The sequence below is a fragment of the Lineus longissimus genome, chromosome 5, assembly GCF_910592395.1.
Source record: "Lineus longissimus chromosome 5, tnLinLong1.2, whole genome shotgun sequence".
Taxonomy (NCBI): domain Eukaryota; kingdom Metazoa; phylum Nemertea; class Pilidiophora; order Heteronemertea; family Lineidae; genus Lineus; species Lineus longissimus.
Window position 1 is genome coordinate 23,763,054 of NC_088312.1, and position 19,049 is coordinate 23,782,102.

Here is a 19,049-nt window from a genome sequence, read left to right on the forward strand (position 1 = left end):
GAACAATGGCTTCACAAAGGGTGCATGACCATGAAACTATTGTTCGCGTATAGTATAGTATAGGGTATAGCTCTATGGAATAGGTGCCGCAGGCACCTATTCCATAGAGCAGACACCTATTCCATAGAGGTATACGGTATACTACACTATACGCGAACAATGGCTTCACAAAGGGTGCATGACCATGAAACTATTGTTCGCGTATAGTATAGTATAGGGTATAGCTCTATGGAATAGGTGCCTAATGAGACCTTAAAATGTAAACATAGTGGGCGTGGCACAATTCAGTGGCGTGGTTCAATGACTGTGAGACAGTCACACTAAGTTCTGTCCTTCCTCGATGCTACTATAGTACTGCTGTGATCAGTTCAGCCTTAGAGTTATCAGGCTTGGTTGAAACCTAATCCTAGTGACAGCCTAGGTGGTGACTTGTCTTCTCTCTGCATTTTTGGCCTTGCCCTGGGGCTGGGCCGTTTTACCCTCCTTCCATTCGAGCCAGGCTATAACTTTGTCCTAGTTACAACCAGGCTGGTGCACCGTCTTTTCTATGACCAGGTCTCGTTGTCGAGTACTTGGGTGCTTGATGTCTCAGATTGGAGGTATGGTGCGTGGTGTACGTCTCAGTGTCTCACATCACAATCTATCCCAGTGACAGACAGGGTGATGACCTGTCTTCTCTGTGGCCAGGTCAAGATGTCTTGATCTCGGGTCAAGATTGGTCAGTTGCTGGTCCTGTAGAACATCTGGCCAAATCGCTCAGGATGAGTCAATGCTTAAGCAAAATACAATTTGCAGTGTCACGTCGAGGGTTGTGACTGTCTTCAGGGTGATTGTGACATGGGGTAACCAGACTATGGCGACCTAAGAATTTACTCGCCACAACCTTGATACTGGCCAAAGGACACCACTGAGGGCCCCATGGCAGAACTCCTTGGGAGCAGCCAACTACATTACCAAACATGGACTGACGAGCATCCATCTTGAAATTCTCAATGCTCAAGAAGACTTACACCAGTTCTTCTTCCAGACAGATTGTCTGTTTTCCAGTGGCGAAGACGGCTGTGCGAGAGTTCTGTTAGAGAGCTCCAGGTGCACCAGCGAGTGTCAATACATGCGCAAGTAAACCATCACAACACACATTATCAACACTGAAGAAGAAATGATGAGAACACGTGATCTTGAGAAAAATATAGAATTTTATTTTCTCGTTGAAAGACGATTGACCCACTCCCAGATAGCAGTTGCTTGCACAGTGCAAGAGTAAGCCAGTGATCGGTGGATTTACAGTCCACTCTATAAATAAGCTCCCAGATAGCAGTTGCTTGCACAGTGCAAGAGTAAGCCAGTGATCGGTGGATTTACAGTCCACTCTATAGATAAGCTCCCAGATAGCAGTTGCTTGCACAGTGCAAGAGTAAGCTAGTGATCGGTGGATTTACAGTCCACTCTATAGATAAGCAAGTCACCAGTTGTACAGACTTACGGTGAAGCTGAAAATTGCTACCATGTTATAATGATTTCCACATATGCGAGCTACTTTTGATTTGCTGAAACTCGCCAGTAATATGGTTTCATATTCCTTACATAATCACTTTTTCCTACAGAAGATCATTGAAAAGCAATGATTAAATCACATGGAGCCCAGACATTCATAACAACATCGACCAAGTGAATGTAGACCTCATTAGAAAGAAATGTTTATATCACCAAGACGCCATTAACACCAAGCATTTCAAACAACCTCTAATGAAAACATGAACTGAAGTTCTTATATAGCAACTCTGAAAGTGCTCAATACATTTATTCCCCAACTTGATCCAGAAACATTGCTGTAGAAACCAGGACTACTTACTAATCAGGCACAGGAACACTCTTATTAACACTACTTAATGTTTACAGGAATATTTGGCATGTTTGACACATCAAAATCACAACTAAAACTGATTACAGGTAACAAAAGAGAACAACTTGTTCCCACACAATGAAGAAAACACCACGATTACTTTACTAGTAACGACTACTTTATGTAGGAACCAATGAACCTTTGTGTGCTCTGGTACAAACTGTACAGATGGGTTGTGCAGGTCGCTCTGGTACAAACTGTACAGATGGGTTGTGCAGGTCGCTCTGGTACAAACTGTACAGATGCGTTGTGTAGGTCGCTCTGGTACAAACTGTACAGATGCGTTGTGTAGGTCGCTCTGGTACAAACTGTACAGATGCGTTGTGTAGGTCGCTCTGGTACAAACTACAGATGCGTTGTGTAGGTCGCTCTGGTACAAACTGTACAGATGCGTTGTGCAGGTCGCTCTGGTACAAACTGTACAGATGCGTTGTGTAGGTCGCTCTGGTACAAACAACAGATGCGTTGTGTAGGTTATAATGTTCCTTGGCAACTTTGAGGCGTTTTCTTGGAATGAAATGAAATATTGGATTTTGACATCATCTTGCCCTTTCTTTGTATAAAACTGCCAATCTTATTTCAGTTTGTTTTTGTCAAAGAATCACAGATTTTAATTGAATTTATTGCTTTTTAAACAGTAATAAATACTGAAGAAGACATGATTAACACAAAAAAGGCTAGAACTTGTTGCCATGAAAATCTACTATTTCCACCGAGGAACTGAAATAAAAAACAATTCAATGTATCAATGTGCACAGCGCACCAATGTGCACAGCGCATCAATGTGCACAGCGCATCAATGTGCACAGCGCATCAAGGTGCACAGCGCATCAAGGTGCACAGCGCATCAAGGTGCACAGCGCATCAAGGTGCACAGCGCATCAATGTGCACAGCGCATCAATGTGCACAGCGCATCAATGTGCACAGCGCATCAATGTGCACAGCACATCAATGTGCACAGCGCACAGAACTTTTACTGCTCCTTTCATTCGGATTTGTGCATTCTGATCCCCAGGCTGCAACCAAACCAAATTATTTTCAATTGTTTAACGGTTCATAAGATCTAACAGAAATAAATAGCCTCATGCAGAGATAAAACAGATTTATGCAAAACATGTTCAAATGCTTTTCTTGAACATGTAATTTATACGTAAGATTATAATACAAAACAAATGTGCAATTACAAGTACACGTATGACACAGCCATTATAGGAAACTGACTCATGGCTTTGGCCCCAAGCCTTCCTTAAATAGGTGAATTTGTTATTTTTCACCCTAGTATATATCGACTTCTTTCCAATAAATAATTGTCTTTTACCAACTAAACTGGATGCCTAACTTATGATCAAAAGCACATTTATGTTGATGACAGAACCAAACACTTGCACGCCATTACAGGTTTTCCAACTCGAATGATTTTCAGGGAGCCGAGATGACGTTTATTGAATACCTAAAACCATTTGCAATCTCTTACAGCAAAAGAATCCAATTTCAAAACATTTTGCACCCAAAAATAAGCGACAATAAAAAATATAGATGAGACAAGCAATTTGCTGCCCTGACCACCATTTGACAGTGTCATATGGAACTCATTCCAAGTAAAAGACTGCAGCCAAAAGTTTATTTACATTTTGATTGTAGGAAAGTTAATAGATGTAAATCAAATAAATATACAAGATGACCGGTTTATTTACAGAAGTGAAGGTGTTTTGAGGGTAATTTATTACTGAGTTTTCTTTGAAACTTAACGAACCGCATTCCCAGACACAAAAATAAGGCATAGAGAGTCTGTGACATACAGAGGACTTCTCTCCCTGACTACACGCTATATATTTACAAATGTCCTTGTCAACTCAAGATAAGGTCAAGCTCAGCTTGTATTTTGGGAAATGTACCCCGACTTGACAATTACATGTTTATAAGAAAATTCACCCCAAACCAAATCGCTAAAAGCCTCAAGGCAGCACTCATAATGTCCGCCCCCCCCACACCCCATCACAGAATGCTCAGTTACCTGAGCATGTAACCTATCCTGTGACATCACAGGATCTGAGGCTTCAAGCGCTCCTCTCAAACAATGTGAAATGCAGTCTTTGACTAGATGTTGAGGCCCAAGCAGAAAGCTTCCTTAACAGAACTGCTCACTAGTGTTAATATGATTCATAGAGCATAGGCACCACAGAGACAACACCAACAATCAAACAAGAGAGGAATATTTCTCATTTGTTAACAACTGAAAGCACAGCGTGAGCATACTAGTGGTTAGATGAATCAGTAATGCCGATGCTTTAGTTCTTTGGCACAGGATCAAGAAAGTCTCGCTCAATGATTTCCTCAACATAGTCTTTCCATGTCTTTGCCTTAGTTTCGTATAACGCGTCATTCGAAGCCAAATCGGTTATTTCTGGTGCTGACTTTGACTTGTGCATTGCCGACATGCTTGGTCTTAGATCTGATTGGCTGCTGGCAGGGATGCTCTTTTCTGATAGGTCAGCCTGGTAGAGTGTGTTGAAGAAGCCGTGAAGGTCGTCGAGCGTCCTGATGTTTGAGACGGTCAACATGGGGTATCCCGTCGGTCGGTTAATGACAGGAGGATCATGTTCAACCTGGAGAGGAAGATATCGATAAAGACATAAATATAAACACCCCCCCCCCCCCCCCGAGCCATGACATGTTAAGTGGTAGCTTTGATACCTCACAAACACTTGTTTGCCAAATTTGACAAGTAGAACTACAACGTCCTCTAAACTGAACCTGAATGAACCATCCATGATAGAAAGAAGACCAACAGAAATGAGAAGGAGGTATGTAGCATGGCAGGCTGAACATCACTTACCCTTTTATTGAGAAGGCGAGCGATCCTGATGCAGTGAGGGATGAATGACGGCTCCTCTGATTTCTTCCTCTTACCCTCATCGCTAGTGTCACCTATGAAAGCCCAACGGTACCTAATCGAAAATGACACAAAGGAAATTGAAAACATTGGCCATCAACGCATGAGAAAAGGGAACAGGTTTTAAAATCTGAATAAAGCAGTGGCTTGAAATAAGAGTTATACGGAACGTCGACTTTCACTCTCAAAAGGCAAGCCGAATCTACGAGACGAACTAGAGGCAGAGGAGTACTTACAACTGAAACTGTGGCAGTGCATCAGCTGGCATGACTAGAGCTAGGTCAAGGAGTTTACAGGCTGAGAGGTAGAGTTTCAACCAGGCCGGGTTGTTGTGGGCGTTTAAACCATTGTTGTAGGCCCAGCTTGCATCGAGGGCGGCGATACGCTGTAACTGCATCCTGAAATATGACAAGTCAGGGTCAGCTGGGGTGAAGTGAAATGGACAGAGGCATCACATACCTCAAATCATTTCTATACTAACTTTATAGCAGTGAACTAAACAACAGGTAAATCAATGTGATGGACCAGGGGAATTTCTTTTGAATACAATGGCATGACCATGCTCCCTCTTGAACTCAGCAATGCCCTTGAGTCAATTAATTCTTCCAATAACACTACCTATTGTTAACTTCACTACTTTGTTACCCTTTCCCAATCAGAAACCTAAAGAGTGTTTTCACGGTCAGCCATGTTGGAGGGAAGAACAATGATTTGTCAAGCCTGACTTAACTGAATCAAATGCTGTCACGGTCATTTGGGCTGGATTTCTTTTGTCTATCCCTCCAGCATGGCAGGTGATGACGTCACATAACCACTCTGTACTACCCAGGTAAGCAAGATTGTTTGAAAGAACTTCTTTCTCTGGTGATTATGTCCATGTCCAACACCTGCAAAGCTTGTTGTCACAATGTGCTACATTAGCTCTAAAGGCAGCCCAGTTTCAAACTGACCTTTGGGGATTCTCAGCTGGCCAGTCAAACCTGGACAGAACAAGTTGAACAATCAATGGTGATAGATTTCTGATATTCATACATATCAATATGATCATATGAAGATAGAGATCACATACATGTATATTGTCTATTCAAATGAAATACATTCACATATGAGTGTAAGGAGTTAAATAATCATATAATTAGGAGAATCCACCGAAGAATGACATGTTTATGATGTGAAATAAACAATTTGAAAATAGAAACATCCAACTCTGCGAATGATAACACATACACATATTGTTGATAAATGAATTGAAACAGATGAAATAAATCAACACCTGAAGAAAGAAATGTTTATAGAGAAAAAATATCAGTAAAAATCAACGCAACCATCGAACCTCAAATATTCTTGAAATCAAAAGAGAAATGGTATTCATTGATTCCACTGCAAATGACCTCCCAAAATTTCATACTATCCGGTTTCTAATATTCTCCTGTAGGACGGTCGGCTAACTATCTATGGGATGGAAGCTGGAAGCGAGGAATGGACGCTACAGCCTACTGTCGACACGCTGATCAAGAGGCATGACGCCTTCACGAACTGCTGCTCACAGGTCACATACAGAACAAGACCAATGCCACCGGGGACAAGACCAATGCCACCGGGGACAAGACCAATGCCACCGGGGACAAGACCAATGCCACCGGGGACAAGACCAATGCCACCGGGGACAAGACCAATGCCACCGGGGACAAGACCAATGCCACCGGGGACGACCAATGCCACCGGGGACAAGAGCAATGCCACCGGGGACGACCAATGCCACCGGGGACGACCAATGCCACCGGGGACAAGACCAATGCCACCGGGGACAAGACCAATGCCACCGGGGACAAGACCAATGCCACCGGGGACAAGACCAATGCCACCGGGGACAAGACCAATGCCACCGGGGACAAGACCAATGCCACCGGGGACAAGACCAATGCCACCGGGGACAAGACCAATGCCACCGGGGACAAGACCAATGCCACCGGGGACAAGACCAATGCCACCGGGGACAAGACCAATGCCACCGGGGACAAGACCAATGCCACCGGGGACAAGACCAATGCCACCGGGGACAAGACCAATGCCACCGGGGACGCTGATTTACTGACATCGCCAGCGAATTTTTCTTGATTCAAAATCACGCGTCTGCAGCCAGCTCAAATGTAAGTCGTGCACACAACTCGATAAGAATTTCAAAGTAACTTTCAGACAATAAGAGGTTATGTTTTGGTCGCCGTCTTCCCATATGCTAACAACTGGAGAGAGATGGAGAAACAAAGGGAGGGAAGTTGGCTCCAGAACTGAATGATTTCTCAGTTTCCTGCATGGTACCTGGTGTTGTCAGCTCTGCAGATTCAGTCACAAGCAAGGACACTGGAATATGGTTTTAAACCTTCAACAACACGTATGCTTGTTTTAATATCTGGGCCTACTAGCAATCTTTACCCATACACAAATGATATTGACATGTTCCTTGAATGGACTCAATTTAAAACAGCACAATGAAAAATAAATGCCATAACCAAATGATTGAATGAGAAATAAGAGGATTTGATAACGACATTTAAATGTTACCTTGTCCTGGTGGAGTGGGTGGAGGAATTATAACATGGAGTTAAATCAATAATAGGACATTTCATTTCATTCGAAAAATCATTTTGGCGAGGAAATATTGCATTATTTGCATTTTTGAAATAAAAGCATAGATTGGAGTTTGAAAGTAACAAAACCCTGGGTATTTCTGTAAGCAGTAGAAAACCTCAAGCACACAGTCGCACATATGAAAAAGATGTGAAACTTGAGAGTTTTTGGTTTGCATAGTGTCCTGAGAAAATAGAACTGTCAGCAGCATGCCTTCAGACAAGAGATGATCGGGTTTCTAGTAGTACGGGGAATTCTCTTCCAAGCTGAAAGGTTAGTTGAATTGGCACCTAAGCTGTCCTTGCACTGGGTTGAGGCCTAAACCGGAAGCTCCTCTGATTATGTAGGAGAGGTTCAATAGATTGGCTATACCAAAGTTCGAATGGGGAGGGGTTGTGTCAAGGGCGGGCCGACATTTCACTGATAGAAGGTGGGCTTGCAGGGCTGGGCCAAGGAAGCCTGAGCACTCGCCAACTAATAAGGAGGGGGGGGTGGTCTGGGAAGGAGGCCTAATCACTACCTGATTAAGTTCCACTGTCCTGGGACTCTAGATGTGTAAAAAAAATCAAAGATTTAGTAACGTGTGTTAAATTTGTTTCTAAATAAAGTAAATGAGAAGTCTGAAGCTGTATTGTATTGTATGGAGAGAGATCAGTGGACCACTTCCCAAAACGTTTACTAGGTTTATCAATGTTGGCCATTTGAGCGGAGACGGAGAAATGGTGCTGACAATCTGAGCTCAAGATGTTGGCCATTTGAATGGACACCGAAAGATGGTGTTGGCCATTTGAGTGGACACCGATAGATGGTGTTGGCCATTTGAGTGGACACTGAAAAAGATGTTGTGGCCATTTGAGTCAACACCAAAAGTTGGCCATTTGAGTGAATATTAAAGGAGGCCTTCAACTGGCAAAGAGACTCTTCTGCACCAACAGATTTAACTCTTTGTTTGAATGGAAACATCTTATCTCTCAAATACAATGACAGCAGTGAATCAACGCGGCAGATTACACATTTCTACCTTTGGCCTTTTTGCTTCCCGATGGTCAAGCTTGAAGAGAACATTTTACAGCTAGCATTAATGTTTTCTACCCCCGTTTTCCAGAATGGACTTTTCTATTGCACTGACAAGAAGAGTCTATCAAAGGAAGCAGGGGTGAAAGCACACTCGGATGACTAAATCATGAGTTATCAAACATTGACAGACAATAACAGTTGCTCTTAAACATGCCTTGTGCTCATGTCACCGGGCACTAACAAAGAATTCTCAGGACTAAAGGGCTTGCAAGGCTGCAATACTACTATTCAATCACAACACTGGCATACTGTCAACATGAGCCAGCATAATACAGCTATTAGGCATTTGATCTATTCCTCCACCAACAATAGACCCACAAGTAGCACTAATACTATGATGTTGTCACCTTTACACTAAAGGGATTAGACCACAGTGTTAAAGGGATTAGACCACAGTGTTTTCAGGTATTGTCCAAAGATAGGTGAGGTATTGTTTAGAGATAGGTGTGAACTGTTGTGACCAGGTAGAGTTCCAGCTAAAGCGACACAATAAGAGCCACCATCCACAGCCAACTGTAGATCATGCTCTGACAGACAATAGGGGTGCCTGCTCAGTAACTTTGGTTCAAGTCCACAGCCAACTGTAGATCATGCTCTGACAGACAATAGGGGTGCCTGCTCAGTAACTTTGGTTCAAGTCCACAGTCCACTGTAGATCATGCTCTGACAGACAATAGGGGTGCCTGCTCAGTAACTTTGGTTCAAGTCCACAGCCCACTGTAGATCATGCTCTGACAGACAATAGGGGTGCCTGCTCAGTAACTTTAGTTCAAGTCCACAGCCCACTGTAGATCATGCTCTGACAGACAATAGGGGTGCCTGCTCAGTAACTTTGGTTCAAGTCCACAGTCCACTGTAGATCATACTCTGACAGACAATAGGGGTGCCTGCTCAGTAACTTTGGTTCAAGTCCACAGCCAACTGTAGATCATACTCTGACAGACAATAGGGGTGCCTGCTCAGTAACTTTGGTTCAAGTCCACAGTCCACTGTAGATCATACTCTGACAGACAATAGGGGTGCCTGCTCAGTAACTTTGGTTCAAGTCCACAGTCCACTGTAGATCATACTCTGACAGACAATAGGGGTGCCTGCTCAGTAACTTTGGTTCAAGTCCACAGTCCACTGTAGATCATACTCTGACAGACAATAGGGGTGCCTGCTCAGTAACTTTGGTTCAAGTCCACAGTCCACTGTAGATCATACTCTGACAGACAATAGGGGTGCCTGCTCAGTAACTTTGGTTCAAGTCCACAGTCCACTGTAGATCATGCTCTGACAGACAATAGGGGTGCCTGCTCAGTAACTTTGGTTCAAGTCCACAGTCCACTGTAGATCATGCTCTGACAGACAATAGGGGTGCCTGCTCAGTAACTTTGGTTCAAGTCCACAGCCAACTGTAGATCATACTCTGACAGACAATAGGGGTGCCTGCTCAGTAACTTTGGTTCAAGTCCACAGCCAACTGTAGATCATGCTCTGACAGACAATAGGGGTGCCTGCTCAGTAACTTTGGTTCAAGTCCACAGTCCACTGTAGATCATGCTCTGACAGACAATAGGGGTGCCTGCTCAGTAACTTTGGTTCAAGTCCACAGCCAACTGTAGATCATGCTCTGACAGACAATAGGGGTGCCTGCTCAGTAACTTTAGTTCAAGTCCACAGCCCACTGTAGATCATGCTCTGACAGACAATAGGGGTGCCTGCTCAGTAACTTTGGTTCAAGTCCACAGTCCACTGTAGATCATACTCTGACAGACAATAGGGGTGCCTGCTCAGTAACTTTAGTTCAAGTCACAAACTTTCCATCCTCACAATCTATTGTTGAGTAAGAGCTCATGGGGGCAGGAAGACAGAAGAGGAGTTTCAGTTATGTCAGCAGCCTGAGAGTACCATGCAAAACTTTGCTCAAGGTTACCATAGGAAGGGATTGTCGTTCCTACTATGGCACTAAATAGACCACCACCAAGATGGGGAGGGGGGGTGATATATAGGGCCTAGTATCAATCCCACTTCCACCAGACAATGCACTATGCCTCTCCATCGGACAATGTGTTATTCCTTACCTCTCAGCTTCAGCAGAATATAGCACACTCGAACCAGATGACGATCTATTATTACAAGAGATATTAGCACAGCATTAGCATCAAGGCCTACACTAGATTATCATAATGTGTTGTTAGTGACAGGGGATCACGTTTCTTGATCAGTCATGTACTGCATCTTGCTGTCCTCTACTGACCCCTGTAGCTGTCTCTGCAGTTGGACTAAGCCCAGTCATAGGCCTATGGTTAGTCACAGTTAGCGACAGAACAGAGCCCGCCATAGAAGAAACTTACAATGTATGTACATCGATGTGTTCCACACGTTGACCATAACTACGGCGAGATAAAACAGGAAGTTCCGACAGTCAGTCGGTGAAATCTCGACACAACAAACAACACTATATATTCACAGGCTATATACTGTTAAAATGCTTTGTGAGTCTAAACTTGGTGTCTAATATAAAGTGCAGTGGAGACAGCCCAGCAAACCTCAGCAATGGGTTTTTCTCTTCCTATTAGGGAACTATTATAAGCAGTTGTTTAAAGCAGTGGTGCATCTCTCCTTGGAGAGATGAGACAGGTCACTGCTCACTCGAACGACACTCTGTATAAAGCACAACCATCGCGAGACACAACAAACTCTTGCTGGTTTTGATTGGTTGGTGCCAGTGAACAGATGGTGGAGTTCCCCAATGGCACCATCAAAAACCAAACATATAACAATTATCTTGGATGGTCAACGCCTGAGACATGTTTCCGTGACTGAGGTTTGCCATCTGTCAGACCTGCACGTGTTTAAGGTTAAGCATGGTGAGCAGAAGGGCGATCACTAGCATGCCAGCTAGTGGCCAAAGGACTACTTACTTGCAGTCTTCTCCGTCGGGGGACATCTCTTGCTCGATCTGGAGGAACACATGCACCTGTTGAGAAGACAAACACAATCAAGTCACTTATTCAAATCAACAAAACCACCCACTTACAAGCACTGTTCAGGGACTCACAAGCTCGGATGACCTTGAACATGGGGAAGGAGACTTTGGTCATAATTAGTGAGCTCAGCACCCACAAACTAATGGATACTACACAGAAGACTTCCACTGCGGATCACCTTTTTATAACCAATTCACTTCTCGATGCTAGCTACAACACAAACCCAGAAGTCCAGACTGTTGATTCATGCACCGGATCTTAAAGTTAAGATATCTCACAATGAGATCACACACAACTTACCAATTCAGTGATGATTGTTGGCCAGAGTGATGTGAGATGCTGTGGTGAGATCCTTAGAGTGAGGACCCGGAAGCAGAGGAAGACCTGAGCTTGGATACCAGGCACCTGGGGTAACTTGAGGCTGTCTGCGAGACGCTCTGTAACAGGAACAAACGATACCATGATACAGATGAACCTGTTTTCACGAATTATACAAGTCTCCTAAGTTGTGAACTATACAAGAGTCCAAAGGGCTGGCATTGTGAACTATACAAGAGTCTCTAATCCTGAGCTATACAAGAGTGTGGCTTTCTTACCTTGTATTTCGGGCATGTATCGCTGATACTGGTCAGTCTCACTACAGAATATCACGAACGAGAGCTTCTTGAGGAGCTGAGCCCGCTGCTCGAACTCAGCCTCTCTGTTGCTGAAGAGATGAAGGGAGCCGCTCTGTGCCGTCGTCACACGTGCTGGAGGAGAGAGAGGTCCCGTCAGATTATAGAAGATTTCTACACGCGACTTTTACAACGATGCAGTGAGAGCCTTGCAAGGCCCAGCCAAGGGAGCAGCACTGGCATGTCACCCCACTTGAGTGGATTCAATGAATAATGGCTCCAAACCATAAGGTATTTGTAACTAAGTGCTAAAACAATGCTCTGATGCTCGACTCATCATCCTCTCAAATACTATTTATAGACAACGAAATCACCAAAACTAATTCCAAATAAGACCAAGTCATGACCAAAACTTCATCTGACTTACTCATGAGGTCCTTGAACGTGGTCTTATCATGAGTCATTAAGTTGTCAATAATTGTGCGCCAGAATCCGATACACGTGAGATTCATGCGGAAGAAGCTCACGTCCATGAGCAGGTCAAACGCTTCCTTCTTCCACGCCTTCCTCGTGTACTGGTAGCCACTCAAGCTCGCAAGGATCTGGGAGCACGCGCGGAAACTAGGCAGGTTCTTGGTGCTGCAAATATGGAGTTTACAATTCTTAAACTGTTTTCTCAACTGCTTCCCTACACTTGCCCAATATTTCCGTCCGGTGGGTCATTGCATAGATTGATTAAAAGCCGGTCTCATGAAGTCATGACGCGAAACACGAGAATGCATGGCATCGCATCATTACTGCTAAAAAGGCAGTTGTGCTACCGAATATCTGGTCGATCGAGTCGTGAGGTCTCCAGCTGTAGACATGGGGTATGGCAAGGCTGGTTCTGACTCGGGCGGAAGGGTGATGGTAAAGGTAATGACTTTTCTACTCACGTGTGATGCTTGAGATAAGGGAAGACATTATACATGATGGCCGTGGTCAGGAATGGGACCACCTTCTCTTTCTCATCACTGCCGTAGACGACATCAAGCAGGGGAGCAGTCAGCTCAGCCAGGAGGACCAGGGCATGCACGCTGTATTGAGCGTTGGTCATTATCGTCTTGGCATCAGACATCTTGGTGCTCGACTCAGGGGCTTGTTCTCCCACTAAAAATCAACGAAAAAATGAGAATCGTTGAGGCGGGGAGCACGTGGAACATCAGGCGGGAGAACCTATGAAATGGAGTCTGAAATGCAGACTTTGGAAGAGATTGTGAAACCAAGGGTCTGGTGAGGCCTCCTTTGTTCCATCTTGGATCTGAAACCAGTCTGTACAAAACCAATTCAAACCAATCTAATTGAGCTAAGTACCATCGCCTGAATACTTACACTCTGTTTCATCTTCATGGTCATCCATGTGCATATGAAGCTCATGGAGGTCCGTCTGCAGACTGGACTTGACCGCCAGGTTACGTCTGAACCATGTCGTCTGCTCGAGTGAGGAGCCAGCAATGACACTGCACGCTTCCAGAAGTTTCTGAGTGATCTCCTGAAAATCACACATACCATCAGATGAAATAACCAGTATATATTTTGTTGAAGAGGCCCAATCTCGCAGCCAGTCTCTCAAGCGAGATCATATTATGTCATAGATCTATACACAACTTGACCTCAGCCAAGGTACGAGTGTCTGCTGAAGGCTTTGATGAATTTGCTCCTTTTTTCTGAATCAGGTCAATTGTGTCATACAACCATTATTTTCCATGGGTGGACGGAACCAAAGACTTTTTTAATCAAAGGATTAATGATGCAATATTGGGTTTGTATTTTTTTACCAATAAGAGTGGTTCACGTGAGGTCATCACCTGCCATGCTGGAGGGACAGACCACCTAAGAAAGCAAGCCCAGCTGACCATGACAGCATTTGATTCAATTAACTCAGGTGTTCTGTCCTCCGACATGGCTGACCATCAAAACACTCCGTAGGTTTGAAGTAACAATGAGACAATGAACAGAACGTCCACCAATTCAATAATTTTCAGAATTGACCTTAATTCTTATCTTTTGTTTTGGATCAAAATCTACTACAATAAAGACATGAATTGATGAAGATAAAGACTGCATGAAATGGATTAGTTGAAAACTAAACCTGTCATTATTACAGTTACAGACGCAGACACGTTATTTACACAAGAGAAAAAGGATGTGTTAAAGTTGTTGACATTTGCAGCCACACTGTGGAGTGTTGAAAGCATATCATATAATGCATGCATTATGGTATTGAAAGACATATGTAAGAGATGAATTACAAAGCAAAGCATACTGAAATGTTTGGTTAAAATTTACTATCCCCGGTCAATGACGTAGTTAGATCGCCTTCAATGATGAATCCATTGAACAGTGGCACTTACTTCATCAATTGATGAACTTTATTGGGCCGCAATCGGGGGGGGGGATTGTAAATTCGTTCCAAATATTCAAGCCAACACAACTCTGAGCTGTTGGCAATCAGTAGTCTACGGCATGAACTTGTTGAACAGTCAACATGTTCTGGTTCTGATAGTTTAATTCGCAGTCCTCCGGAGGGAAGTTTAATGCGATTGGGACTCAGATGTCTTCAACCCACAGTCTGATGAGATACATTCATTACCTAGTAGGAGTATGTCAGTCATTTTCACACAAGCATATTAGTATTCGACTGTGAACCTGTATACAAGTGTTACAGTATATTTACATCCACTCAGCACATTCGGTCAATAAGACATGGCCACAGTATTAGTCATGCACCATGCTTCCTCAAATCAGAATCATAAACCCACAAAAGTGTGCTGCCATGTTTCAATTGGAATACAATGAGCATGTCCAACTTTCCAAAGCTTGAAGTGACACAATCACAACTGTGTAACTGCACTACAAGTTTTGAATGGGAGCTTGGGAAGGCTAATGAAGGCCTGGATGCACACAAGTTTCCAGAACTTGAACATTGTCCACATGATCATGACCAGTAGTCTCAGCATGGGTGAACACTGCCTAAAGAAACATGATGCATGGAGAACAGAGGTTATGATTTCTTGTTATCTCAGCTGATAACTGTGTATAAAAGCTTGAGCAAACCTTGAACTTTTCTGTTGGAATCACGTGAACCTTGGGGGGAAAACATTGATGAAATTGATCATTTGGAAAAAGTGGTTTGACAGAGTGCTGGGTTCATAAATCACTTGGCCCAAGTCTGAAATTGAAACTGACTGCAAGCGCAAGCGTTAGCTAAGAGTGCAAGAGATATTTAGCTCCCAATAACAAACCCACATGAAGCCATCTTCTCAGAGTAAGACACTCACTGCTCACAACTTAACAGGCACAAAGCTATGGTGAGACTGAAGTGCAGCAGAGTCAAGGCAGTGGCCCCAATAAAAGATGGAGAAAAGTAGCTGTGATTCTAGTTTTTCAATTTGTGATGAATTTTGATAGATAGAGGTGTATGATAGATTGTGTTTCAAGTGATGAGTGGCATTTTTTATGATGATGATAAACAAAGTTTGAGACCCAAGAATTGATGGCAGACTTGGGAAATCATAATGAATGCTATGTGCCATAGTTTTGAGTGTGATTCTTGTCTCACCTTGCACATGCTTTGAAGTGGCCAATGTCACGGTGCACAGTACTGTACAGATAGTCCAGATGCAGATGTGGATGATCTGTGTGCAGATTAGCTGATCTGAGTGTGGATTAGGTTAATCCATGTGCAGATAAAGACAAGGCAATATATCAATGCAGATGTAGCAGACAGGTGCTCTATGGGTGAGCGTGTGCATCATTTCCAGTCATGACACAATCATCTGACACCAGAATACGTTGTTTCAAATACATCACAGACAGACAGCGGAAGGAAAAAATTCTCTATGGCCCTTACTTTGTGATTAAGAATGTTAAAAACTCTCTGAAAAAGTTATGACAGCCTTATGAATCAAATTGAAGTATTTGTGCAGAAGTTTAAAACTCATGAGATAGTAAACTGAATAATATCATGCGTTATAGACAAAAAAATACAAATTATTAGACAAGACAAATGTTGGTAAGAGATACACCGGCATCTTATGAACTCCAAAGATCACAACCGCTTACATGAGAACTAAACACATCAAATGCAATACATCAAAACACACAACATCTGCACTACAATCGACTGAAACAAGAGATGAGGTCATCGGCTTTTTGTTGGACAAAGACAAGAGGCCATTGTCGGGATGTTAGTCATAGTTAGTGAAGCATGCTCAATCATGTTTCGCAGAGATTACTTGAAGCTGGTTGACACTTACTCACCAATTATGAATGTACAGTCCTCAACAATTGAATTAGGTCTTTGAAGTCTATGCGTGTGTGTGGGATAGGATAGTTGAAGTCTATGCGTGTGTGTGGGATAGGATAGTTGAAGTCTATGCGTGTGTGTGGGATAGGATAGTTGAAGTCTATGCGTGTGTGTGGGATAGGATAGTTGAAGTCTATGCGTGTGTGTGGGATAGGATAGTTGAAGTCTATGCGTGTGTGTGGGATAGGATAGTTGAAGTCTATGCGTGTGTGTGGGATAGGATAGTTGAAGTCTATGCGTGTGTGTGGGATAGGATAGTTGAAGTCTATGCGTGTGTGTGGGATAGGATAGTTGAAGTCTATGCGTGTGTGTGGGATAGGATAGTTGAAGTCTATGCGTGTGTGTGGGATAGGATAGGGATTTGAAGTCTATGCGTGTGTGTGGGATAGGATAGGGATTTGAAGTCTATGCGTGTGTGTGGGATAGGATAGGGATTTGAAGTCTATGCGTGTGTGTGTGGGATAGGATAGGGATTTGAAGTCTATGCGTGTGTGTGGGATAGGATAGTTGAAGTCTATGCGTGTGTGTGGGATAGGATAGTTGAAGTCTATGCGTGTGTGTGGGATAGGATAGTTGAAGTCTATGCGTGTGTGTGGGATAGGATAGTTGAAGTCTATGCGTGTGTGTGGGATAGGATAGTTGAAGTCTATGCGTGTGTGTGGGATAGGATAGTTGAAGTCTATGCGTGTGTGTGGGATAGGATAGTTGAAGTCTATGCGTGTGTGTGGGATAGGATAGGGATTTGAAGTCTATGCGTGTGTGTGTGGGATAGGATAGTTGAAGTCTATGCGTGTGTGTGGGATAGGATAGGGATTTGAAGTCTATGCGTGTGTGTGGGATAGGATAGTTGAAGTCTATGCGTGTGTGTGGGATAGGATAGTTGAAGTCTATGCGTGTGTGTGGGATAGGATAGTTGAAGTCTATGCGTGTGTGTGGGATAGGATAGTTGAAGTCTATGCGTGTGTGTGGGATAGGATAGTTGAAGTCTATGCGTGTGTGTGGGATAGGATAGTTGAAGTCTATGCGTGTGTGTGGGATAGGATAGGGATTTGAAGTCTATGCGTGTGTGTGGGATAGGATAGGGATTTGAAGTCTATGCGTGTGTGTGGGATAGGATAGTTGAAGTCTATGCGTGTGTGTGGGATAGGATAGGGATTTGAAGTCTATGCGTGTGTGTGGGATAGGATAGTTGAAGTCTATGCGTGTGTGTGGGATAGGATAGGATAGTTGAAGTCTATGCGTGTGTGTGGGATAGGATAGTTGAAGTCTATGCGTGTGTGTGGGATAGGATAGTTGAAGTCTATGCGTGTGTGTGGGATAGGATAGTTGAAGTCTATGCGTGTGTGTGGGATAGGATAGGGATTTGGGTGTAGTTATATAACAAACTTGGTGAAGTTTACCACTTTACAACAAAAGATCTACTGACAAGACCATTCTCTTTTATGTGGTTTGATTCTCAGGCAAAACTTTACAGACCTCAAAAGATTTGCTCTTCTCATTGACAAAACCATCTGTTCTGAACCTGAGTAAAATCAAGATCAGCCAAACAAGACAAGGCTTTCAGAGTGACACATTGGAAGACCAATGTTCAAACTCTACAGCCTGTCACCTCCTCACGCTTCAGACCCCCGGTCAGACCACTTCCTCAATTACTGGTGAGGGTAACTCCCATCAAGAGCATAACTTTCCTCTTGGGTCTCCGGTTTCCTCCTACATTACAATAGGCCTATATTGTTCACTGAGCAAATATGTCCTAGTTAACGTCAGCTCTTAACTTTTATTTTCATATAAAGAGTTATAAAACAGAATGGCCTTGTCCGACACATTGAAAGCAATGATTAGACGTCACAATGCACAACACTACATGCTCCTCCATGCGGGGGGGCAGAGTATGAAAGATCTCCTTACATGTCGGCTAGCATGAATTACCTGCACGTCCTTATGGTCCTTCTTATCCTCAAAAGGTGGCATCTTCTGAACAAATTCATTCAGGATGCTGAAACATGAAATCGGGAAGTGAATGTCATAGCCAAGAAGATTCATCAATGAGGTGATAACAAAGGTTATCCTGTCAAAGGCAAGAGAGAATTCACCTTGGAAATACTTCATCATTACTCTGAGGACTTCTGCAGTAAACAGACTGATGGAGGAGGAGGATGCCGACCTCCAGGATTTGTTGATTTTCGGCTATGATCATAGTCACGGGTCATCAGTGCCGATGTCTCCCTCTTGGGCCATGAGTGAGGGGAAGCCAGCCACAAACCAAGCTGGTGCCTCAAACTGTACAACAGCTCCAATCAATCAGGTCTGATAATCAACCATAATCTTGTGTTGCTGGCTTCATTGCTGTTGGTTCCTGTTGATATGAAGATGATACCAGCTGGCCGTACTGACATCTACAGAGACAGATCACAATATCGGTTTTTCATTCAACTTACGCCAGAAGAAGAAACTGTCCTGGAGCGCTGAGGTTGATCTGTAATCCTTCCTTGAGCAGGGAGAGCAGTGATGGCCACGAGTCGAGGAGCTGCATTGAGGTGGTCTGCTGCACGTATGCGTAGAAGAACTGTAGCATGCTAACCTCAAGGGGTGTGCGTTTCTGCAAACAAG

At 43.6% G+C, this 19,049-nt stretch overlaps 1 protein-coding gene across 8 annotated transcripts in view; it reads right to left on the reverse strand.

Moving 5' to 3' along the window:
* Positions 1–1,176: 1,176 nt before the first annotated feature.
* The window catches only part of LOC135487625 (protein dopey-1-like), a 38,565-nt gene continuing 20,692 nt past the window's right edge, over positions 1,177–19,049 (reverse strand). For 2 of the 8 annotated variants that reach the window (XM_064771609.1, XM_064771607.1), the window contains 14 exons: positions 18,878–19,038; positions 18,348–18,435; positions 15,188–15,217; positions 13,463–13,622; positions 13,027–13,240; positions 12,519–12,730; positions 12,074–12,226; positions 11,778–11,914; positions 11,412–11,467; positions 10,569–10,613; positions 7,946–7,972; positions 5,034–5,195; positions 4,741–4,852; positions 1,177–4,510 (listed from right to left, as the gene is read on the reverse strand). In XM_064771609.1, the coding sequence (XP_064627679.1) occupies positions 4,193–4,510; positions 4,741–4,852; positions 5,034–5,195; positions 7,946–7,972; positions 10,569–10,613; positions 11,412–11,467; positions 11,778–11,914; positions 12,074–12,226; positions 12,519–12,730; positions 13,027–13,240; positions 13,463–13,622; positions 15,188–15,217; positions 18,348–18,435; positions 18,878–19,038 (1,875 nt within the window). In that variant the 3' untranslated portion in view covers positions 1,177–4,192. Of the gene's footprint in view, positions 4,511–4,740; positions 4,853–5,033; positions 5,196–6,800; positions 7,366–7,945; positions 7,973–10,568; positions 10,614–11,411; positions 11,468–11,777; positions 11,915–12,073; positions 12,227–12,518; positions 12,731–13,026; positions 13,241–13,462; positions 13,623–15,187; positions 15,218–18,347; positions 18,436–18,877; positions 19,039–19,049 lie in introns of those variants that run through there. The other 6 variants (XM_064771608.1, XM_064771613.1, XM_064771612.1 and 3 more) reach the window with 6 other exon arrangements.